The 24557-nt window shown below is 41.7% G+C and overlaps 1 protein-coding gene across 11 annotated transcripts in view; it reads right to left on the reverse strand.

The window, feature by feature from the left end:
- Positions 1-24557, reverse strand: part of osbpl8 (oxysterol binding protein-like 8) — a 95244-nt gene that overhangs the window by 6946 nt on the left and 63741 nt on the right. For 9 of the 11 annotated variants that reach the window (XM_040050817.1, XM_040050812.1, XM_040050813.1 and 6 more), the window contains 15 exons: positions 9781-9854; positions 8470-8550; positions 7342-7443; positions 6930-7133; positions 5410-5494; positions 4002-4167; positions 3676-3901; positions 2932-3116; positions 2645-2726; positions 2454-2552; positions 2221-2317; positions 2008-2106; positions 1422-1519; positions 659-748; positions 177-313 (listed from right to left, as the gene is read on the reverse strand). In XM_040050817.1, coding sequence (XP_039906751.1) covers positions 177-313; positions 659-748; positions 1422-1519; positions 2008-2106; positions 2221-2317; positions 2454-2552; positions 2645-2726; positions 2932-3116; positions 3676-3901; positions 4002-4167; positions 5410-5494; positions 6930-7133; positions 7342-7443; positions 8470-8550; positions 9781-9854 — 1825 coding nt within the window. Of the gene's footprint in view, positions 1-176; positions 314-658; positions 749-1421; positions 1520-2007; positions 2107-2220; positions 2318-2453; positions 2553-2644; positions 2727-2931; positions 3117-3675; positions 3902-4001; positions 4168-5409; positions 5495-6929; positions 7134-7341; positions 7444-8469; positions 8551-9780; positions 9855-18774; positions 19115-24557 lie in introns of those variants that run through there. The other 2 variants (XM_040050823.1, XM_040050818.1) reach the window with 1 other exon arrangement.

Below are 24557 nucleotides of genomic sequence, written 5' to 3' on the forward strand. Positions count from 1 at the left end.
GTAACATGGATTTGGCTGTGTAGCTCTGATCCAGAAGCAGCAGCAATACTCCGGCAAAAGGGGTTGCAAAGTGGTTTGCAGAAGCATCAAACCTTTGCACAATGTAGTAAGTGCATTTCAGATAATCTATTACATTTGACAGTCAATACTCTGATAATAGTCGAATCAAAGCTCACCTTTCTGACTCAGACTCTCCCTGCTCCTCTAGTGGGACGGTGCAACGAGTCAGTCGGCTCTGCCTCAGCTCCGTCGTGGGGTTCCAGAAAGTGTCCACTATCCCAGTCTTCTTATCATTAATGAAGATCTCACTATCCTGAGGGGGAAAGTACAAAAATAGCTTTTAACATGGTAGTTTTGAAACATTACCCAACTAACAAAGGGAAGGTTTTACTAAGAAGTTAATTTTTTCTGTGGGTATAAAGTCGTGTCTAGTTTGATAAAATCTGCCAGCTTTTCTTAAACCAGAAGAAAACACAGCAACTTGTATTACTGGTTATATATTTCATTTCTGTATAAGGAATTAATATTAGCAAAATGTCAACACATCAATCCAATAATGATTTTAAAGACACAATACAAAATATATACAGATACATGTTGTATCTGTGTTTTTTATGAAACAGGCAGTGATTACAGGAACACAGAGAATGCGTCTTACCCAGTGTCCTTCTAGTGTAGCTAACACCTCCTTTCCCAGCTTGATCTTTCCAGAGATTTGATTAACACAGTCACTGCTGCCCAGGAAAGGCTGCAGGAAAAACGGAAACAACAGGGCGGGAAATGGAGGAAAGAGAAGGAAGAGGAGGCAGAGAGGAAGGGATGGGAGAGGAGAGAGGAGAAGAAATAGGAAAGGATATAAAGCAGTTTACTTGCTGCAGTTACTGTACGAGAAAAAGATCCTGTGACTTACTATTACTCATAGAGAATTTACTAATACGACCGCTTTTCATTGAAGACCAATTAAAAGAAAACAACATTGTAGAAACTGCCAATGGCAATCGCTTACATGTTTAAGGTACCAGAAGGTACACAAAACCCAAGGTTCTGTTTGCCCACTTTAGGGATATAAAACTGAGGGGCAGCAATTACAAAATAAATGGATTTCTTAAACTTTTACTATCTTTACAAATTTGCTACCCTGTTTGCTTTATCATAAAAGTACCTGTCGCTAGTTGGTAAATGATGATGGTGCGAGGCGTGGTTGGAGGGGGTGGGATGTTTTTTCAGGAAGGGTGGAGGAGATATTCAGAAAAATCATGTGAGTCTGAGTTTTTTCAAAGTCTTAAACAGTTACTACAAAATCTAGGACTTCACAAGCCTAAAGGCCTCCCCTTACACACTATTTACTACTATTAAATAAGTACTTTAGTACTTTACTTAAGTATTTTTTAAGTTTTTTAAACTACAGAACAAAGCCATACCTTCAGTTTGAACTCCAGCTGTGCACTGTAGCCTGTTTTCTCACAAGCAATGGTGACATGACCACCCAGCTCCAGAGTCATGGTTCCATATAGGATACCTAGCAGATTGTTTTTATAAAAGAACGCACAGGTTACAGGTAAACAGGTAAATAGATCAGCACCTACAAAGCAAAGTTAATTTGGCAGGTTTTTGCGAGCTAATGTGGTAAATGGACTGATTCTTATATAGCGCCTTTCTACTCTCCCGGAGTACTCAAAGCGCTCTATACAACACGCCACATTCACCCAGTCACACCCATTCTCACAAGCACTACCTCTATACTGAGCGCTTTCTAACTACACTCACACACATTCATACTCCGATGGATGCATCGGAGAGCAACTTGGAGTTAGTATCTCGCCCAAGGATACTTGGCATGCTGGAGGAGCCTGGGATCGAACCTCCAACCTTCCGATCAGTAGGTGACCTGCTCTACCTCCTGAGCTACAGCCACCCCTGTGCTTTGGATGTCCAACAGAACAGTGATGTTACAGCACTGTTCACACAGCATGAGTGACGTGTGAAAGGAAAAAGATTCATTCGAACCTTTACAGTGAGCGTAGGGCATGTTCATCACATAGTCCTCCCCTCGGTTGAGAAAAGTGAGGCGAGCCTCCCCGTCCAGTATAGCCGACAGCGAGTTTCCTAAAACAATGAAACAGTACTGATAGTCAAAAGTAGATAATAGACCAAAGAGCTAAAATGTCAAAGTAATATTAGAGCAGCACTAAACAGTGAGTGTGCTGTGCGTGTTTGTACCATAGAACTTGGACTTGGCGAGGATGCTTCCACTGAGGCAGAATCCGTCCTTCCTGTTACTGACATAGAAGGCTGATACTGGAGGGTGATGGGATACCTATAAAATAAATAATGTAAGCTGTCAGTCATCGATTTACCCTGTCAACATTATCTGATATGTACTCCTCATATAGCCAAATTCAGTGTAACAGATGAGCCTATCAGGCAGCTCTCGGTAGCAGTATTGTTGTTACCTGTTCTGCCATGTAGAAGGTCTTGCTATTGGTCTTCTGATGGAGCCACATGCAGCGGAATGTCTCTCCAATAATGGGATTGTAGGGCTTCTTCAACCCCTGTGAATTCAAAAGCACCATCAAACATGATTTTAGGGTCATGTACATACAACACATGTGACCAACAGCTGACGCAGAAAAGCTATGCTGACCTTTGGCTTTTTGTAAAATCCAGAGATGTACCACTTTACCACCTTCTTCATCCGGTTATAGGCATTCTCTTCAATTGCAGCCCTGAGAATGAAGCAAAAGCTTGAACTGATGCTCCATCACACAAACACTCTTTTTTTCTCTCTTTTGAAAGTCAAAGCCAGGCCAACTTGTTTACAGTCTAATGCCACTTTCTGCAGGCTGAAGTCCGATTACCATTGATTCACATCAAATTACTCCCAATTGATAAGCCTGTTTCACAAAGGTCAAGGTAAATGGAATGTCTTACTCTGACAGGAAGTCTGCATGGAAGTAGTAATCAGAGAGTTTGTCCAGAAAGGATCTTGGCTCCAGGATAAAAGTGGGTAACACAACCTTGGACAGGTCCATGCCAGGTCGAACCTGCTTCAGCAGGGTCCAGATCAGAGACTTGTTCTCCTCTGATACAGTTTCTGTCTGAGCAGCTTCACCAGCCTGAGGACACAGTCAGAAAACAGCAGACAGGTTAAGTAATTGCATGTGTCCTGTTGTAACATATATGACAGATTGACACTTTTTTTTATTTTTTACTTTTGTTAACGCTACTTTCAAATTTTATGCATATCCACAAGCTTCAAAGTTCACATGGCTTTTTGTGCAAATGGTGCTTTCATTAGCTCGAGTGTAAACATTTTGCTTCAGTCAGTGTTTAATTATTGAGTTGTCTTGTTTAGATTTCATCAGGACGGAAATCTGTGTCTTTCACACTTATCCTCACATCCCTCGCAGACACCCACGCACACTGCGATCAAAGCTCGTCCATGTTACAGGCTGAATAGCCCTGCAGAGCAACATGCTAATTTCTCCTCATTATGTGAGAAACTTTATTAAAAACAAGCCTTCAGATGAAGTTTTAAAGATGAAAATTGCTGCTACAAATCCTAGGAGATTGTATCCTAGTGGTACAATCACATCTCATCTGCAATGCTTTTTCTTGTTGACGTTCAAAGGAGAGCAAAATTGCAGCCTCCCACCCCCACCCCCTGTTCCATACCTCTCCTAACTCTTCCTGGGACTGTTCCAGGTATGGGGTTTCACGCAGATGCTCATTTGGGTCCAGGTCAATGTACGAGTCGTCCTGACGCTCTGATGTGTCGCTGTCACTCTCCTCACTTTTCTCCAGCCCCTCTGGATCTGACTCCTCGTGGTCCTGCTCTCCTTCCCGATCTGACTTGTCCGAGTACAGGTCCGGGTCTTTCAAATGGTCGCTGTCATTGAACCTGTAAGAAGCAGGGGAATATCATAGAAAGAATTTTTAAATCCATAAAATCAGTAATAGCTGAGCTCTACAATCTAATGTAAATGACATTTCCTACTCACTGGAAACCGTGTATGTTGTGGGCTCTGAGGAGGCTGTAGAAATTAATGGAGTGTTCCCCACCAGTGCCTACAGTGCTCATGTCATCCTTCCCCTCACGGATCATGGTCCTCTTCAGCAGGCTGGAGCACTTCAGGGCCAGCTCCAAGGCATCCATCCAGCATCGGCCTGGAAACAGGAATTAAGCTGATAAACAAGACGCAGAAACCATTTTGTGAATTATTGTTTTCATGAAATCTACTCATGGTGAATCACAACAGCCCCTCACCACACATCAGAATCAACTCTGGGTGAGTTAAGAAGCTTTTTCACTTTGGAAGTCTTTCTAAAACAGGAGTTATTTCAGCACCATGGAGAGGGACCGAGTGGACGATGGAGAGGCTGGAATGGATGTTTCAGCACCACGGACAGAGACACAGAGGACACGCTTGCTGTATCTTCGAACAGACTTCTATTTATCACAAAGTCTCCTTTTGTTTCATTTTCTCACATTTACACAGACATAAACTGAGATTCACATATACACACATCCGCCCTCATAACAAACAGCCATTCCAGCCTTTCCACATCCCACCTTATTCAACGTTCAACCCGCAGTTAAAGTCTCCTATGTTGGCATTAAAGCAAACAGAGCATTTAACCATATTTCTTATTCCACCCTTGCTTCTTTATCACTACCTGGAAACTACATTACAAATTATTCTAACAGCCTGATTCAGATAATAAAGGTTAATGTACCTTTGATTAGATTGTGGCCAGAAACGCTAACGTTGTTAGGCCACGATTGCCTGGTTCCTGTTTAAAGTGGGCCCATTATGCTTTTCCTTTCTGTCACATGTACACACATTTAAATGTTGTTTTATGTTAAACTTTTTAAATAACAAAGTGAGTGTATGTACAAGAAATCACTGTAAGCTGAAAAGAGTAAAAGGAATAAAATTCTGTCTACCAGCACATAAGCCTTTCCCACCTTTTGTTCAAATGTTCTATTTTAAGAACAAAACGATGAAGAAAGATCACAGGACTCGAAGGCAAACAGCTACAGATGCTTGTTTCAGACAGAGGCACCTTGACCCAATATAAGATAAATAATGATTCATTTGCACTGTGAGTCATACACATCTACTGTAGTTAAGACAAAAAGAAATATGAGGCTGGAAATGAGCAGAACAGGTCTCCTTTATCAGCGTGCCGGAGACAAAACATAGCAGATGGTTTATAAAACAAAGATGATCAGTGCCTCTTCCAATGAAGGCCACTCACTGTCAGATCATCTGCTATTCATCTGATACTAATACAGCTTTGTTTATGCCAATATTATGCAAATTGATAGTTTATCTCAATCAGTCAGTGTAAGCGGCTGCTGACAAAAGTCAGAGAAATGGCTTTAAATGACAGCCTGTCTCCTACCATCAGACTCAGAGGCAGCACGGAAAATGAGGTGGCTGCTGGGTAACGGCTGCGTGATGGAGCCGACTGCTTCTCCTTTAGGACCCTGATAACAATAAGACACAAAGAAAGGACGGGAATGCACGTTAAAAACATTCACCTAGTTACTCAGTTTCTTGATCTGTGTTTTACTTCTTCTTTTCAAAAGTCTTTCATTGTGATTTCTTTATTTTATCTCAAGTTTTTTATATTTTCTCTTTTCGTTTTACATCATTTCATGCGCAAACAGAAACAATCCAGCATTACAGATATGTAATTATGCAAATGAGAGAGCATAGAGGGCACAGAAACAGAGCCGGTGAAGTGCTTATTTCAATAGTGGAGAGCAGGAACGCTGTAATGCAAAACAAACTGGTAATTGTGATTCAAGGTTTTGTATTTTTATAATACAAACAAACGAAAAATGAGGCTTGAAATGCAAGGTCAGCGATGAATACTAAATTACTGGAGTGGACTGAAAGCAGGGCGAGCTGAAAACGGGGACAATGGAAAATGAGAACTGCCAAAACTGAAATAGGCTGGCTGGAGGTATAATTTTCCTCTGTGTGTGTCCTAAATGAAACAAAGACATGGCTTTCATTATACAGTTAACATCCACATCTGCTTCGCTATTGTAACTGCAGGGGACAAATGAGTGTTTTTAACTGAAGGGCCCTTTCAGTCCTAATTATGTGTAAGAGTTTATTCTGCTTTGCTCATCGATGGACAGCAAGAAAAACTCTGTCTGCATAATGAACCAGTCTGGCTTTGCATTCATGATTACACTGTTATAAACAATGGGAAACAATTTCTAAGAAAATTAAGCCAAAACCAGCAGACACTTGTTTAAAAACACAAGTGTGCTGTAGTGGCACTGCTGTGGTACCACTTTCTAAGGTAAAATGATCATACGCCTGCTGTTTGACATGATAGAAAGTAGCTTATGAACTCGCTAGATGCCTGAAAATACCAGCAATTGATGACTAGCAAACAAACACGTGCAGGCTTCTATGTAAAAATATATATTGAGAAAAATCATGTCATAATCAAATGCTATACGTCAACTGTTCTCATGGTGATTTTTTCATTGAGTACATCACAGCAATTTTCACACAAATCCCTGTAGACCTCCATAGGAAGTAGAATGCAGTCGGGGCCTACGAGATGATTCCAAACGGAGCCATTTTTGAGCAAATAACTGTTTTGTAGCGTTTTTGTTAACTGTGCACTTGCTGCATGCTTTAAACAAATTGTTACAATGTGTTTAATAGTGAACATGCGCTGTCAGTCTTGCCTGCTGCACAATAACATTCAATATTTAGTGTTTACTATTATTTACACTTAGCTAGATTATTGTGATGGTGTTGTGTTTATTATGTTGCTCTCTTAGTTATTTGTTAGTTTTCTAAAAAGGTGTCTGAAAATCATAATTTAATTAAAAAGATGCTACATTAGGATCATTTACATAACTGACTTAATGCTTTTTAAAGGTCCACTCTGACCTTGACAGCCCAGATGGACTGCTCCAGGGGGTGAAAGAGTTTGAAGCAGAAGCCGTCTTTCTTGGAGGGCCTCTCGATGAGCTCGCAGGCATTGAGCAGCACCGTTCCCACCCACTGCCCGTTTTTGTGAGTTTTGTAGATGAGCAGGACGCCTGGCTTCAGCACACACCACAGCTTGGTCCAGCTTTTCAGAGTGCCACGGATCTGCAGACAGTTGCAGGGAAAAGTCAGGTACTCAAAAACGCTACCAAAACCTGAAGGGATTCTTTTATTCTTTGTCTTACTGTTGCAGCTGGGAACACTATTTTTCCTAATGCAAAAGTAATCTGTTATATTTTATGCCGGCCTAAGGGCAAGTTGTCAATGCAAATATATAGAGCACAAGGCAGACACTGAATGTGGGATGCGCCACCTTTAGCCAGTCGGCCATGACGATGACAGAAGGATCAGTGATGGTGCTGAGCAGCTCCTTGGTTGCCCTCTTCTTTTCTTCCCTGTAGTTCTTCTTCTGCACCTACAGGGAACACAGAGGGCGGGACAATGCAAAGACATCATTATGTGGACATGGCTTCCCACTGAATTCCATTTGGCAACAAAAACTATGAGTGAAATCACACTCCTCTGTGTCCCTGTCACATTAACACCAGGGTGCTGTTTGACTGTCGAGTACACTCTTTTACATTTAATGGCTCCCTTTAAGCCTGCACATGTGCATGACACCAGTGCACCACAGGTTTAAAAATCTGTGTTTCTCTATACATCATCAGTTAAAGTGTGGCCCAACATACACAACTTCCCGAAAGAAAACATTTGTACCGACTGGATTTTGATTAAAACAAACAAACCCCCCAAAAATGAAATTGATTAGAAATATTCGTCGGAAAGAAATGAATTATTAGGGTCTAAAGCATCATCTTAAAAGACTGATTCTAATTAGACTGTATTTTTCCAATTAAATTAGTGCTGCAGTACACTACTGAGTAAAGAAAAAAAGACCAAGCACACATACTTTGCAATATGTTCTCACAAAATTCAGTTCCAAGCAATAATTCCTAAAGCACTTTTGCAAAAGCAATGTTTTTATGATTAAAGAAGCAATCCGTCTGACTAATGTCTACAGGTCGGGTCTTAGGAGGTTAAAGTGTGGAAAAAGCGCACATCAAATTAATGCAAGCTGTGGGAGCTGAAACGCATTTATATTCGGAGGTCTGCAAGACTGTGCCTGCGGCAGGTGGACTAAAGTAAAGTTTGAAGGACAAAATCATCACCTCTGAGTTTTTTTCAACATGTTTGACTATACTGTGTCCTACTCACTCTGACATTTGTTACATGAAGAAAAGTATGAGCTTTTAACAAAAAACATGACCTCTAATGGCACGCAGTTTGAATACAAACACTGTAAATCGTCATGTTGACAAGCATCAGTGATTGAGCTATACGTAACACTCTCCATGAAAGAGCCTCATTAAGACTCGTTATGCCTGCCCTTAGAATTAAGCGTCTGGATACGCAAGACTTAAGCCGCTTTGAGCTCACTTACCTTGAGGGACTCCTTTTTGGTGAGCTTCCCCCCAGACGCCGACACATCCTTGTCTGAACCATTGTACAGCTTTGTTTCAGACTGAGAACACAGGAGAGAAAAGGCAGATCTTGGAGATGTCACATCAAGATCTTTATTCTTCATTTTTATACTCAAATGAGAAAAATCTGTTCTTAAGCCACATGTTTGTTCATTCTAACGGTTAACACACCCTTGAAAGGTTGGAGACTTCCAGTGGGGTCACCTTAAAGACCCTTAGTAATAGTAATGCTGGTAATCTGGGAATTTCTGTTCCAGGCAACTAAAAGAAAAATCGGTAAAATGCCTAATGTAGTCTGTAAAGTGTAAACGTAAATGTCAGCAAAGTTTTGCCTCTTAAAGACAAATTAAGTTACCTGAAATCACACAACCAACACAGTCTACTAAAACACGGGGACATTATTTGAGGTTAGCAGATCTTTTTCCGACCAAGCTCATGCGTTTCCATGGTAGAACCCAACTTAGCTCTGCTACTAGGACAAAGCTTAAAATTGCTGGTGTGTCTCTGCCAGATCCCGTCACATGCCAGCCGGAGCGACCTATAGTGGCCACATAGGTGTGTGTGTGTGAGCTATTTAAGGCTGTAAACACACACACACACACAAGCAGTGTAGGTGACAGAATGGAGGTTACATGATAGTAAGCAACAAAGCTAAAACCCTCCTTCCAAATCTTTTGTACTTTTCACAAACGTTCAGATTTATTTTGCTGAGAGTACGACTCCTATAAGGACTGCTGTAAACCACAGCTTGGGCTTGATTGTGCATCTGAACTAGTCACCTAAGATGTCATCTGGATGTTTTTAATACACACACATTATTTTAACTCTTGTTTTCCTCCTGGCAAGCCTCTGTGAGAGATTCTTTTAATCTCTAAATTAACCATCATGCATGGATCATCATCTCTTCATACTTCATGAAAACAATTTCATAGAGTCTGTGCAGTGACTCAGAGGAAGTCTCGAGACACCCACGTTTGCACTGACATATTTGATGAGGACCTCGACAGATAAACTAGACGAGCCTCCACGCTGAGCTCGCTTGAAAGACGGGTCGAGTCCGAATTTTAGTTGATAAATGTTTGATGTTTAGCAGCGTATGCGATGTATGATTCATCTCAATGTAGGCTCTCTCACGCCTTAGGCTAGACTCGGAAAAGGAAAGGAGATGTGCAGTAATTCCCTTATTCTCTGGTCTCATTACACACTGAAGCAACCCATCATTCCTTCTTAGCCTTTACGGTGCATCAGCTCAGTGGAGTGAGTTTTCTTACCTTGCTCTTAGATATGGAATGAGAGTCCTCTTTCAAAGGCAGTGGCAAGAGGTCCTCCTTCCCTCTCTCAAAACCTGTAACCATAAAGAAAGTCCGAAGTTCATCTGGTTCCAGCAGCACCTCCTTATTCTCTATTCCTGTTATTTTAAAACACTATCCAGGTGCACGAACCGTGCGCAGGTATGCTTGATTGCTGTCATATGAATAGTATACTGAAGACTTCTCCAAATCTTATAAGGGGCTTCTGATTCCCAAAAAAGAACCAATCTAATAGTAAATACTACCAATGCCTATCAAATCACTTTCATACACATGATATCAGAATTATAGCCATGATGATAGTTTGCCCTTTGCTAAAGCTGGCTATGTTGTGACACAGAAATTCTGTCACAGACTTGCAGTCAGTCATCAACAATACGTCCAGTTCCAGTTGGCTTCACTCTGTATGGCATTTTCCAAATCTGTCATGTATGTGGTGCTGGTTCTTTCGGAGCATTGTTGGTGCAGCTATCTAACAAATAATATCACTTTCTTAGTGGTTAATATTCTAACAGTGTGTTCAATAAGTCTGTGCTTCAGTTCTGCTGAGTGCAGTTTTAGTGTTTTATGTGTATAATATTAGAGTTTGACAGTACTGACCGCGATTTGCCTAAAATTCCAAAATTTTGGAAATCTGTTTACGTGTAGTTATCCATCGGCTGGTGGATTATGGCATTCAAAAGATGTCATGACAACAGGACAAGCTGCACTCTGGTGGACAAACTATGCAACGTCAACATTGATAACATGGAAGGCTGATTCTCCCATCCTCTTCATTTACCAGCAAATAATAAGTCTATAATATCAGCCCGCTGATAAATGTGTTGGACTCTACTTAGTACAAATAAACAGTTATTTGTGTCTCACACTGCATGTCTACAGTTTACGGATGATTATAACCTGGCACTCAGCCCTCTCATCCCAGTACGGTCACTACTGGCTCCAAAGAAACAGCATGACAGCAGACAAAATGCTAACAGTGAAAATAAGCTAAACAAGCTGTCGTAAAACACTGTGAGTAACACAAATCTCTAAATACACTGATAGAAATAAGTTTGGTTCAACTAATCGCTGGACGAATCAATTTAGAGCCTGTATGTTCAGACAAAGTACTGATATCGAGTGTGTTAATGACGTATCACAATAAGAGGCATTAATCTTTATCCTCTATCCAGAATGTGCTTCTTATTCAAAAACAGACGTCTAAAGTATTTGTTACACTGCTTGTTTTTGAAATCCTAACTAACCAACAAACTTGTCTTAGCTAATAATTATGAGTTACAGCTCTTTTTGCTCTCTTTTCCAGTTTTGTGACTTCTCTCATGGTGACGATTTCAAGTCCAAATGTCTGCCTTCCTAACTGGAATCCCATTACATAATGTCACAGGAGCACACTGTCCTTTGAAGCCACTGGAGGAAAGCCAAAGAAGCTGGATGGCAACATGCTAGCACCGGTGACAAGAGCTTAATCTGAACTGAGCTCAAATCTGCAATAAATTAGTTGCTGAAAGGAGCTAAAAGGAGGTTCCCCGTTTCAGTCTCAGACAGTGTAGCTTTGAAAAGTGGACACAGAAAAAGTAGCAAGTTGTTGAAAGGAATGTGAGTTCACTACAGAGCTAGTGTGTCTTAAACCTACGCAGAAGGAAATTTTCTGTTCTTTATTTCAGCTCTGCTTTAGCATTTCTAATCCTAATTGCTGAGCCAGCTTCTAAACAATAAGCCAAACCTCATCAACAGATTCCCCACTAAGATCACTGCAGTGTGTGGCACACGAGGTCTCAAGGTGACAGTGAGCCTGTAAATATTTTATGCTTTCCTATCTTCAGGTCATCAGTATTCAGCTGTGAGGAGGAACAACTGCAGAGCTTCATTTCTAAGTGAGACATTCATCATGTGAACAGAAGTCAGATTCTATTTGAGCATCCATTCCCTTTAATAAAAAAAAAAAGTGGGCGCGTGTCTTGCTGCAGCGAAACAGGACTGTATTCTTACTGCATGCCTCATAAGGTTTTTGTCAAACCTACTTTTTATCAGCCAGCTTTATTTGCTCTGTGTCTTCCATTTCCAGTAAAGCTTTTTAGCAGCTGCTTCCATGCTGCTGGTGCTTTTACGTGGACATAGAATACTCATGACAGCAGCAGCAGCCAAACTCCAAACCAGCATGAACCTTGAGATGGAACGTGCAGGAGTGCCTTTGTGTCTTGGGGGTGGGGAAGGGGGGTCTACTTAGAAATGTATGGCTTGGAAGGCTTTTTCTCAAACAATACATTCAGGGTACGGAAAAGGGTACATCCACAGGTCAACAAGCATGCTGCTTGTGTAAGATTAATTCAGAATCAGCAATCACAAGCAAAATTTCCCTGCATAAATCATATCCATTCAACTTGATCTCCAGTTTTCTCCTGCATTAGACATCCAGACTGAGAACCTGCAAACATGACAGGTTGTACTTGCCTTCTCTCTCAGCCTGTGGACATGAACTGAAAACTAAACTACAAACATAAATCTTTTAGCTTATTTGTTTCGATCGGTGCAGTACCAGCAGAAGATGCGGCTGAGAGGAAAGTGGAAGATGATGAAAGTGATTCAAACAGTGAAGTTTGAATGAGGATGTTAGTCACTCAATTTGCAATCACTGATGAACAGAATCACCGTGGGCCACTGGGATGAAGTGCCTAATTTCAATTTAAGACACCTTAATGTGCCACTTCTCCACTCACACAACTGCGTCACCATGGAGCAGCAGCAAACAGAAAGCAGAGAGGATGATTTCATTGTATTACGGCAGCTTATTTAACGATTGTGACTAAAGACAAATTAAATATTAGAGGGAAATGTGTGAAGTTTACTCCATTTTTACCTGAAAATCAGACTTTCATTTTTGAAACTTGACACTTTGAGTTAAAAAAGCAAAGATCAGCCGGAAAACAGTTGACATGCTTGTTACCATGTCACAAATGTGACAGTGACACTGCTGACAGTCACTGTCTAATGACTAAGGTTAGAGTTCCTCTTCCAGGCAGAGACCTGAGAGACTGCCCATCTGCTAATGAGCTCATGTAAAATCAACACCTTCCAGTGTTTGTGTGTTTCTTCATTAATGTCATACCATGAAGGCACGGAGCGTTATCTGTGACATGTCCTCTGCTTTTAATCTAGACAATCTCAGAAATAGAAACTCACCCTTGGGGGAAAGGTTTTGTAGCCTTTTGAAGGCAGGGAACATACAATAGCCTTTTTAAGACAATGCAAGAAGAAAAACCTCATGATAGTCAAAACTTTTTCAAGCAGATTGCTTCAAAAGAGCTCATAAACAAAACGACTACAAATGAGAAACATGTAGAATTGATTACAGAAGTGAGATGCAAAGACAATAACATGGGAATCCCTGTTATGTATGTGGCTGGAAATCAGTGACTGTGTGTTTGTGTGTCTGGCTGAGAGTGTTGGAGACTAACACACCACTGCAGACTGAAAGGAGCTCCAAAGATCTCAGTGTGCATCAAACATCATAGACTGAAGAGATAAAGAGACAGAGCGAGTGAGAGAAAAGGGAATTAAACAGCAAAGAGACAGAAAGAGCTGCATCCTGCTAAATCCAAAGCCTTTACACTTTTCTAAAATCCCTCACTGAATGGAATGAGACTACATCATTAGAAGCACAGTGTAGGTCAGACAGCAGACGCATTAGTAAAGGGTGAGCACGACAAAAACACAGTACTTTAACCTCCCTGGTTTTGTAGTTTGCTGCTTAAATGAGGCGTTACGTCAGCATTCTTTGATATCCTCAAACATATAAAAAGTCACTAGGAATTTGACATAAGCAAACCACTCATTTTCAACTTACATCCATAGAGATACAGGTCTGGCCCTGAAAGGTCCCTTCACTTCTAAGAATCATCTGCAGTGTTGGTATTCAGCACCTCAACTTGGAGCTACACCTCTGTTTAATGCAACCCTGAAGCTGCTTCTCCCACCAGAAGATGTTTTTATTGCAAGCACTTGGATCCCTACTATGTCACATTCATTAAATCAAGTTCATTTAAAGCTCATAAAACCAGATTGATCCAGGGAGTTAATCAATGCAGTCTCTAGGTTTCTTCAAAATCGGCTTACGCGCAGCTTTCTATGATGCTGCTCTATTATTCTGGTAGGAAATATGAACGCTGCCATGGCAACAGGTGAGCTAAGAACAACAAATCGAGGGGGGGGGAAGCCTGTGAGCAGAGTGACTTTTCAATTTTAGGGAAGCAAACTGCCTGAGTGTTTGCTACTGTGGGAAACCTGCCATAGCAACAGCATCTCTATGGTACTGGTGACACATCATAAAAAATTGAAAGACGTCTGGTTCACTGAAAGGGAAAGAAACACCAGCTGGAAAAAGTCATGGATACTGTTTTAGTGTAATTTAGTATGCGTGGACAAATCTGTAAAGTAGCTCAAAGCAGTGCATGAATTCACGTAACTGGCAAGGTGCTTTCAGCTGCTCCCTTATTTCCCAAGGGGTGACCACAGCAGATGGATGCACAACTTTGATTTGGCACAGATTTTACTTCCTGACGCAACACTCCCATTTGTCCGAGCTTGGGACTGGGACTAGGAGCACACTAAGGTTGTGACCTCTTGATTTCTTTCCTGATCTTAGACATGTAAGGCAAATGTGTTAACCACTACAAATTTAATTTCAAATGCTCTCTGTTCCTCCACAAAGACGTTTTTGCTGCATGTAGCTGCAATTGCTTTGCGAGGAGAGGTGAGGATGAACCAGCTAGCGTGGATTTGAATCACTCGATGCGTGCATTCATTCAGGTTGTGTTTGATGTTGACAGAAACTGTTTTATTCCCACAGTTACTGGACCACAGATGACATTGTTCAAATGTTTTCTTAGGCCAGGTCATCTTTCCCATGACAACTGAACTAATCCCTTCATGTTTCGAAAGGAACTCCCGTTTAAACTAAAACAAATCGGCATAACTATGCATAGACACTGTAATGTGCCACTTCCTCTTGATAATCTAAAAAGAGTATCCTATCCACCATACAATGTGCTAGGTCATGCTGACCTGAAGATGAGCAGGGACTATCTAATTATGGACCGCAGGCATGCAGCTTTTTCCACTCTCTTATTAGTTTTGCCAAAGCCAAGTTTCAACCTCTAAATCAATTTCCGCTGCACTCAATCTCTGACTACCGAGGAACTAAGGGCGTGCTCTCTCACTTAGTGATGGGCTGATGAACAATACAACGTTTCAATACAAGGTTAGAGCATTAGGTGCAGCTGAGCCCAGGTTTCTTTTAAATCTCCAGGCCTGGTTGGTGGCCTTCAAACCTGCTTATTATGCAGCCTTAGCTTACCACTGCAAAAGCAGGCACATAAACCTCTGATCCACAGTGCTGTACTTTTATCCTGATGTGAGGAGACAACAGCATATTATCTTTTAAAAAAGGTTGGTATTTCAAACAGGATGTGTATGGATGACAGAGAGGGCATTAGGCTGGTTGTATTACCACAGCTGCTGTTTTTTGTCTTGGTCTATTTATATTTCACCTGAGCTTATGTACACTGGCAGATGCTGGTACTGTTCCCCAGACAGCAGGTAATGACATTTTGGCTTGTCAGCTGATAAAGTGGGAGGAAGGTTTAGGCAGATCCAAATGTGGAACTCAGGATGGTGTCACGACTTCTAGTTTTATTTTTATTTTTTTATTTTATTTATTTTTTTATTTTTGGGGGGGGGGGGGCATTTTCCGAGGCTTCGGAAACAACCAGTGGATATCTGACCCAAGATTTCCTGTTCCACCCACTAGCCATCATTTACAAATAGAGATACATTAAAAAAGATAAGAAAAGTTGAAGGTTTTCTCTTAGTCACTATTCAGAGAGTTTACCTTCAGTTTCAATGATTCTATCGCCCCTTTTTAAGGTCGTGTTCTTTTCTGCTTCTAGGAAACTTCCAGAGTGTTTTTATGCTTGCCATGCATGCTGGGTTCCTCCCAGTCTGCCTCTTTCATTTTGTTTCAATTAGTGGAAGAGGACACAAAATTACAAGTATTCTCCGGATCTTCTTCCTCGCCTCAGGCACTGTGGACACCTCCACTTATAACTGCTGCTTGGTGACTCTGCCTTCATCAGCACTGATTGCCTTCAGAGTTTTGGGACAGCAGCTAACTATTTGTTTTAGCACCTGTTGTGTCTCACAAACACAAGTGTAAAGACAAAGCAGAGAAGAAAAATCTTCTATTTGACAGATTGAAACAAAGAAAGAATATTCATTAGTAATTTCGCCCTTATCGGTTTTGTTAAACAAAGTGTTTGTCATTGAAGTGGTACAGCTGCTCCTAGTAATGAAAATACAGAGTCCCAACCTCAAAAGGAAGTGAAAAGACTAAAAACACCAAGTCAGCTGGCAAGCATGTATTTCAGTGTACAAGGAATAACACACAACAAGGAAAAGTGTCTCAGAGGGTCATGTCAACTGGCAACTGGAGGAATGTGGGTGTAAACAACAAAACAAAACAAAACAAAAAAAACATGTAGATATATTAAGAGATTGTCAAAAACACAGAAAATGAATGAGTCTACCCGTCTGCACCACATGTCTCCTGCAGCAGAATGTCTAAAATAAAGATGAATGGAGCTAAGGCTGGGAGCTGACTGTGAGAAACAGAGTATGACTCAGACGATGTCTCGTAGCTCCAAATATACATGTAGCTGCAGAAGCTGCTGTTTTAAAGGGGAAAGAAGCAGACGCAGAGCCACCCGAGGAGAGAAAGACCACCACTGTGACCATGGTACTGACATGGCTCAAAGTGCTGAACTGGGAGAGCTGCACACTAAGAAAACAGTAGAGGACTGAGGTCGTTGTGAAAGTCTGAATCACAGTATGATGCTGAAAAGAGTTTGTGCACAGTAGGGCTGGGCTATATCATACTGTTCACGGTAATACCGGTGTAATTTTGGGCAACGATAGGAAAATGAAATATCGCGATAGAATATGTGCAGTGCCTATGTTTACATACGCACATGGCGGCGACTGAGAATGAGAAGAGCGAAAGCGGATCGGTGAATGAAACGGATGAACCAGAACTGGTTTGTAAAAATGCTGCAGCTTCACTGGTGTGGAACTGGTTTAGCTTTCGTCCGTCAGACACACAACAAAGCACTATTTTTGGTAGAGCATGCTAGCGGGCCGTCGTTATTACCGTGTTGCTTGGAAAATACGGCACACTTCAAATCAATCCTTTGATTTTTCTGAAAGTCGACAGAGCCCCTTATAATCCCGTGTGCCTTATGTATGAACTCTGGTTGTGTTTACTGACCTGGAAACGATTTTATGTGCACGGCGCTCGAAAATCTGTCAAATGTTTCAGTACGACTTTGCTAAGCTACGAAGCCGCACCGCTTGATGGATTGTCGGAGCATTACGGCTATCGTAGGCGGAGCCTCGCGGAGTGATACGTACTGTGCTTCAACATATTACCGTATTGTGTGTGTATAAGACTTTTTAAGTTTTGTGGATATTCTACATGGTTATGCTGAGGATATGTCGGCCAGTTTCCACTGGAAACACCTTTTGGTTAAACTGTCAGCGAGGAGTTTGCATTTGCACTGTTACATGTTTATATAACTTTAATGCAGATAAAAAACAGCTGCTTGTTTCAGTGAAAATACATTGATGGGATTTTTTGCACTAATAAAGTTGTGGAGTTGTAAAGTATTTTGTCTAGTGTCAATTATATCGTCAGTTATATAGTTATCGCAAATTTTCAAATGTATATAGTGATAAATATTCTTGGTCATATCGCCCTGCTCTAGTGCACAGTCAGCCTTTCCTGGATTCATAAAGGTTAAAACGGTTACTTGTGAAAGTGGAACAGAGGACGTTCACTCTCTGAAAGCTCTTGCGCCTGCCAGCTGTCTGCCTCCAGGTTTACATCATTTTCAGCAGGATAAACAAAAGGAAGTGAACACAAAACTGATTTAATCCTAAATGTTCTCTGGGATTAAGTGTACTTTCAAAAATAAGGATTATCACTGCACTCTAATAGAGGTATCACAGGAACCCGCGTAAAGCTAAACCAGTTGAAGGGAAGGCTATCTCCTGACTCTGTAAATGGTTGTGTGTGTGGCTCTGAAAGAGGGGAGAGCAGGAAAAGTCCTCTAAGACATGCATCATCTCTCAACAATGACCAAGCAAAAAAGAAATGCATACGTAGGATAAAGCCCAGTGCTGCACCCTTCAAAGAGAAACAATGCCTGTTGCGTTGCCTCTAATCTTTTGACAGCTCTGTTGTTGACAGCAACAGTGTCCTCTGCTCTCGTTGCTAGTTGATTCAATGTGCCTCAGAGCTGAGGCAAGTTTAAGTTACAGCCAATCAAAGTGAGTGGCATGGTGTTTGATAATGACTTATCTGTCAACTTTGTAATTCCCTGCTTTGAACATGAATCAGAATGATTTGAGTCTTCATATGTTTCAATTCATGTATTTGCTGAATGTTAAAAATGACTTTTTCACTGAGTCAACTGACACACTTATGCAGTGATTGTGTGGGTGTGAGAATAAAAGCAGTCAACACTATAAATGCCTTTGAGGAAAACCTAAAAGCATCAAATAATGTACCCATTTTAAGAATTCTGGTGTTTTACCCCATCCAAAAGTTTGTCTCTGCCTTCACACGTATCCCTTCGAAACACCTACAAACAAATCCTTCTATGATGCAGTCGACAGAATCGGTTCCTTTCATGAATACATCCCATTGCACAGAATTTAAGGCGGTTCTCGAAACTCTCAGGACCACAGTAAACCAATACCAACAGTACAACTACTGTATTTAGGACACAAGGCCAAAAAGTAGCAGAGGTCAGAAGTCAATCATCTGCAAACCTACTAATAAGCCTGCATCACTTCCCAGCGTTGAGCTTTGCGAGACGTTCCACGCCATTGTGCACCCACCTGGCAGCGAGATGGGTGACAGCTCGTTATAGCCCCCGAACGAGGCATTGCGGATGAGTTTGCGTCCGTCCGGGTGTGGAGGTCGAAGCGATGCTGTCCCGCCGCACGTGGAGAAACGGCGACGACTAAGCAGGCCTTCCTCCTTCATCATGGGGCCGGCAGGAGCTCCCCCGACGGGAGGGAAGGAGTGAGGGGTGGGTAAGGAAAACTTAAAGGTGGAAGGTCGAAGGGTATCGGGATACAATCCGATCTTCCCCACACAGCTAGTGTGCAAGCGAATATCCCAACCAGCAACACATACACACACAAACAGAAACACAGAGCGGTTCAGATAGCAGGCATTGGACCGGTGCAGTCGCTGCTTTCCTTTACGCTTCCTTCAGCCGACTGCTTTCTTCCTCCCTCTCTCTCTCTGCCTCCCTCTCTCTCACTCAATCTGTGCCCTGTGAGTGTGTATGAAAGCAGCAGCCTGTAAGTACTTAATAACGAATAAGCTGAGCCCCTCCCACTCCCTCTCCTCGGGATGGGTAGGGGAGCCGCATCTTAGCTTGAAAACAGCCCTTATGTTCCGCATCTCATCTTTCACTTCAGCTCAATCTCTTGCTGCGTCTCTTAGTCATTATTTCAGATTCAAAGGGACACTTCACCGCTTTTCAACCTTACTCTGGATTAGTCACTGGGGTGGCATGTCTCTGACGTCTACCATACTTATTATTGTCAAAATATTTCTCCAGCTGAATTTAGTGTCATCGTTCAATCCTTTGACATCAGCAGATGAAGGTAAATTACAGGAAGAAATATGAGGATAAGGATCCCTTCATGCCCTCACAACAACTAAGGAAGACACAGAAACAAATTAAAAGGATTAAAAATAAATGTAGTTAACATGGCAAATAATAGACTTTTATAAGGCACAGATGCCAGATGATAAGCTCAACCTCTTACCAATACTCCTGGCTAACGCAGCAAAGTAGAAAGTCTTGCTGTGGAAGCAGCTGTGGCATCACTGCTGTTAGCCAGCATGACAGCCACTGCGAATGAAAAGGTGGGATTGCCACATAATAGTTTGATTCATCTACTCTGCCAGCACTGAGGCAGGGTTGGGAAAATATTTAAACTGTTGAGTGTTTATGTTTGCCAAATTCTGAGGAGGTCAAAGCTGCATTAAAACATTTAACAGTAATTTAGAAAATTAGGGTATAAACGTAGGACTCATATTCAGCTTCAGTCCATTATAAACGTATTACATGATTGCCACGTGGTCAGCAGACATCTTAGTCTGAACGTTAGAAAGTAAGAAATCAATCAGTAGCTGTTATTTTTTCAGCAAATGTAGATTAGCCAGTTATCAAAGTTTTAATTTTTGACATTTCCTTTTGCACTGAAGCAAGTTTTGCTCACAAATGTATAAGGTTTAGAGTTTGTTCATGACCTTCAGAATAAAAAGTAAAAAAACGATGATCACGTTACTTAATCAAACTCTCCTGAAGCTGCTGCAGAGTCAGTGGCTTCTAGGATGGGTTTTTTTCACCATTGCCCTTTTCGGTTTACATTTAATATGATGGGCAAATGTGAATCCAAAAAATACCTTCTTTGTTAATACTGTGATTATTCAGGCTGAATAATCATTATTCAGATGTTCTAGTTCACTAACTGACCTAGCTGTGTTTCCCCCCCCCCCCGATCCATGGGGGGGCTAACGATTACTAAGTCACTCAGGGTACAACAGTGATGTTTTAATCACTCAGTTCTTGGTTGTTTTGATGGAGACACATGCTGAACCATTCTTTGAGTGCTCCGCTATGCTGGTCTTCAAAGATTAGTAAAAGAATATTCAATTCCCTTCTCCATAGCCATCAGAGAAGAGGCAGTGTTAGACTGAAGATGGAAACGGTGATAATTCAGTCCAGCATCGAGCTAATGACTTCAAATTACTCGAAGCATTCACAGCAGTAAGCAGGCAGGGTTAATAAGAGAATGTCTGTACAGTCGATGTACACCGTGTTGTCTGGATTCGTTTAGTATGACTGAGTCAGAAAAGCTTCCTCGCTGGCTGCTGCTGCTTTAAATGGCCAAATTAATTTGCAGTGAAATGTCCCTTTTTCATTCCCTATTCTGTCTGACAACACAAATAACTACAGCTTGTAAACCATACCTGCTATGCTATAACGAGTCATCAGATTGCAAATATGTACACACACACACACACACACACACACACACACGCTCTGAGGACAGAAGGAAGTTTGTTGTCACACCACTGCTCAGACCACCCTTTTATTCCCACATTGCACAGGGAAATAAGAAAGCCTGTCAGCACTGCCGGGTTAAGCTTTAGTGTTCAAAGGCACAGAAGGCTCCGGGCTGCAGCGCGGCCACTGAATGCCGCATTGAAACATGTGCTTCTCCTGGACACAGGTACAGTAAATAGAGCTAAAACCAGGTGCATTGTCTGTGCCTGTAGGTGACACTGACTGTAAAGTGCTTTGTTGGCACACATCTGTGACACACTGAGCACTTTCTATAAATGGTACCTCTGCACCATGAATCTAGCTGACCTCTGGTCTCGTCTGAAATCCGACAGAAGCTGATACATGTGGATTATTTTAGATTTAGTTCTCTTATACACGCAGTGAATGTGTTCAGGATTTTTTTAAAGGATAAACTTTTTAGGTTCAAAGCTGAAGGCCAATGAAAGATAAGTGTCATCAGTATGGTTCATATAAACACAGTCACTGACAACTCGTTTATTTATCTAAGAGCGAAAGAACACATTTGGCCTGGGTCTTAGATTTGAAACCCAACACTGAAGAACATTATCAGCTCTTGTTCCTTTCAGTCCTCTGCCACCTTTAATCTCACCCGTCCTATTCATTCTTTCATTCTAGACCTTTGCAAGGAATCTAGAAATCTGCTGGCATCTCGCAAAGCCTTGCCTGCCAGCTGTCCATGGACATTTCAGCCGAGATAACTTGTGAAGTACTTGTGAGTGTAATCCCTTCCAAAACATCCGTCCCCAACGTAGCTAATCAATCTACAGCTGATAAATGTGAGCACTGCCTGCCTCAACCGTGCTTTAATTAATACAGCTAATTAGATGGTCTGCGTGTATAATTCACATCCCAGACCTCATTAACCTGCTTGCAGAGGAGGAAATGCCCATTTTGGTTACTCCAAAGGCATTCTGAGTCACATGATAGTCTTTTTCTAAATTTAGTCATCATCTGGGTCATTTTCCCAGCTATGTCCAGGCTACCCAGGGCGGACTCTTCATACATTCAAAAGAAAAGAACAAAAGCCCCACCTTTAATTAACAAGATGCTTCTCTTTTATAATCACATGACAGCCTGGGCTATTAGCTAACAGAAGCTTTTCAGTAATTTTACACATTTGTTTCTTATAATTTAAGCCTGACACTACACTTCTGTTTCTTTAAATATCTAACGGATTAAATGTGTATTTAAACTTCTTTATGTCTGTGAAGGTTCTCAGTCATCCAGGTCATCGTAGTCAAAGGAGCTTGCAAAGAAAAGCGTCTGGACTTCTTTAAGTTGCTTGAAGATGTTTCACCTCTCATCCGAGAAGCTTCTTCAGTTCTAAGGTCAAATGGTGGGGAGTCCCAGATATAAACCTAGTGGGAGTTTCCCCCCACAGAGGGACAAAAGGACCCCCTGATGATCCTCTAATCGCCTGAGCCAAGGTGTGCAACTGGGTGTGGGTCCCAATCAGCCAGGATTTCGGGTGAGCTCATTGTGAGACCTGGCCCCACCTTATGCGAATTCCTGAGGTCAGATGGCCCAGGATGTGAGTGGGCGTTAAGGCGTCTGGGAAGGGATCTCAAAACTGGATTATAGATGGCAGACAGTTGGTGTCGTAAACCCCGCCTCTGTTCAAAGATGGTCGCTCACAGTGGACATAGATGCTTCTTTCACTCCTCTTTCAAACCATCTGTCCTCTCTGTCCAAAATGTGAACATTGGCATCCTCGAAAGAGTGACCTTTGACCTTAAGATGCAGATGGACAGCTGAGTCTTGTCCTGTGGAGGTGGCTCTTCTGTGTTGTGCCATGCGCTTGTGAAGTGGCTGTTTGGTCTCTCTGATGTAGAGGTCTGAGCATTCCTCGCTGCACTGTACAGCATACACCACGTTGTTAAGTCTGTGTTTTGAAGTTTTGTCTTCTAAACTTCTTTACACTGACAAAGAGGAGTTTCACTGGTAAGGCCTACTCACACTTTTGCAATGAGGTGACATCTGCTTTTGATTTAGTGCTATACAAGTGACACTGAATTGAATGAAGATCAAAGTGTTCATGACACTGTACGTGGCCCACAACGTAAAATCGGTATGATGTCCTTGTTCTGTTTCGTCATCAGGAGAACTGAACATAAACCGTCTTGAAAGCCACTGAATGCTGCTTTAAATTTGGAGATAAGGATCCAGTGCAACCAATACAACCATGTATGTGACATTTACTTAAAAAAAACAGAAAAGATATTCTTGTCACACTCTGGGATGTTTTTGATGATTACTTGGCACGTTATGATAGGCCATCATTGAGGCACAACTTTACATTTGATCAATACTGTTTCTATTAGCTGCACATGAACTTCAGCTGAAGATGGTGAATATTCTGCATTGTGATGATAGCAATAGCACACCACTGTTAGCATGTCAGCTCGAGATGTTCCTATGGCTAAATACGGCCTCAAGGAGCCACTAAGACTCTTAGTCTTATTTGTCCAGAGCAGAGTTGCTATTACATTAAGTTGATCTGACCACTGTTGATGCTTTACATGGTGTCACGGTTCAAAACAAAGCAAAGTTCATTAACTCTCCTGTTATTCTTCACTATGTTTGCAATAAATACAGCTGTTTGTTGAGTTATTGAAAAAATACAAGTCAGAAGTTATTATCATGTTTTGTAGTCAATCACAAAAGTGAACAAAAACCTATTGATAGAATAGTAAGACTCAAACACCTTCAAGAGTCACACGCAGTAAAACGTCTATAGTCTTAGACCCTGTAAGCCTGAGATTAGCTGTGGAGCACGGAGGCTTTTTAAATCATTCTTCTGCTGTACTCCTCCTTCCTACAGTAAATCAAACAACATACATATCTCTTGTTTCAGACCACATTCATACTCTGATGAGTAAAAGTGGTTTTATGTTGGTGTGAGCTCCCTTCTGTCCTCGTGAGAGCAACCTTACATGGAGTATATAAGCACAAAAGCACACAAGACAGCACAAATCACTAAACAGGCTAGCGCTGGAAGTCAGGTGAGCGGCTTCAAACTACGTTACTCTTCTGCCTTCACTGTCTCCAATTCCACCAAGCACTACTTCAACTGCTGTGACAGCTTGTACTACTTAATACTATACCTTGGACTCCTTAAGGTTAAATCTTAAAAGAAAATGTTCCAACGTTAAGTACTGCCGGCAGTTTAAGATCCCAAATCATGCTTTACACCCAAGTCATGTCAGTCCAGACAAGCCTTCAGCTGTCCGAGCAGAGCTCAGGCTGCAAGCAGACATATTCTCCATCATGTCTTTGTGTCCTCCAGCTCTTTACAGACAAACCTTGGTCAAACTCGCTCAGTGCTCTTGCCTTTCAGGGTCAGGCACTCATTGGATGAGAGCGTAGGCGGAAGAAGGGACACTGGATTGGCAGTGGCTGTTAACCCTGTCTGACGCCATAATCCCTGCGGCTGAGCTTAAATCCGCACCGACTCCACCTGCTCTGGCACTGTAGCTTAACTTCCTGCCTTTCCTCTTTTTTCCTTCTTCT

This window comes from Simochromis diagramma, unplaced genomic scaffold (genome assembly GCF_900408965.1).
Source record: "Simochromis diagramma unplaced genomic scaffold, fSimDia1.1 OVJJ01000131.1, whole genome shotgun sequence".
NCBI classification, from domain to species: domain Eukaryota; kingdom Metazoa; phylum Chordata; class Actinopteri; order Cichliformes; family Cichlidae; genus Simochromis; species Simochromis diagramma.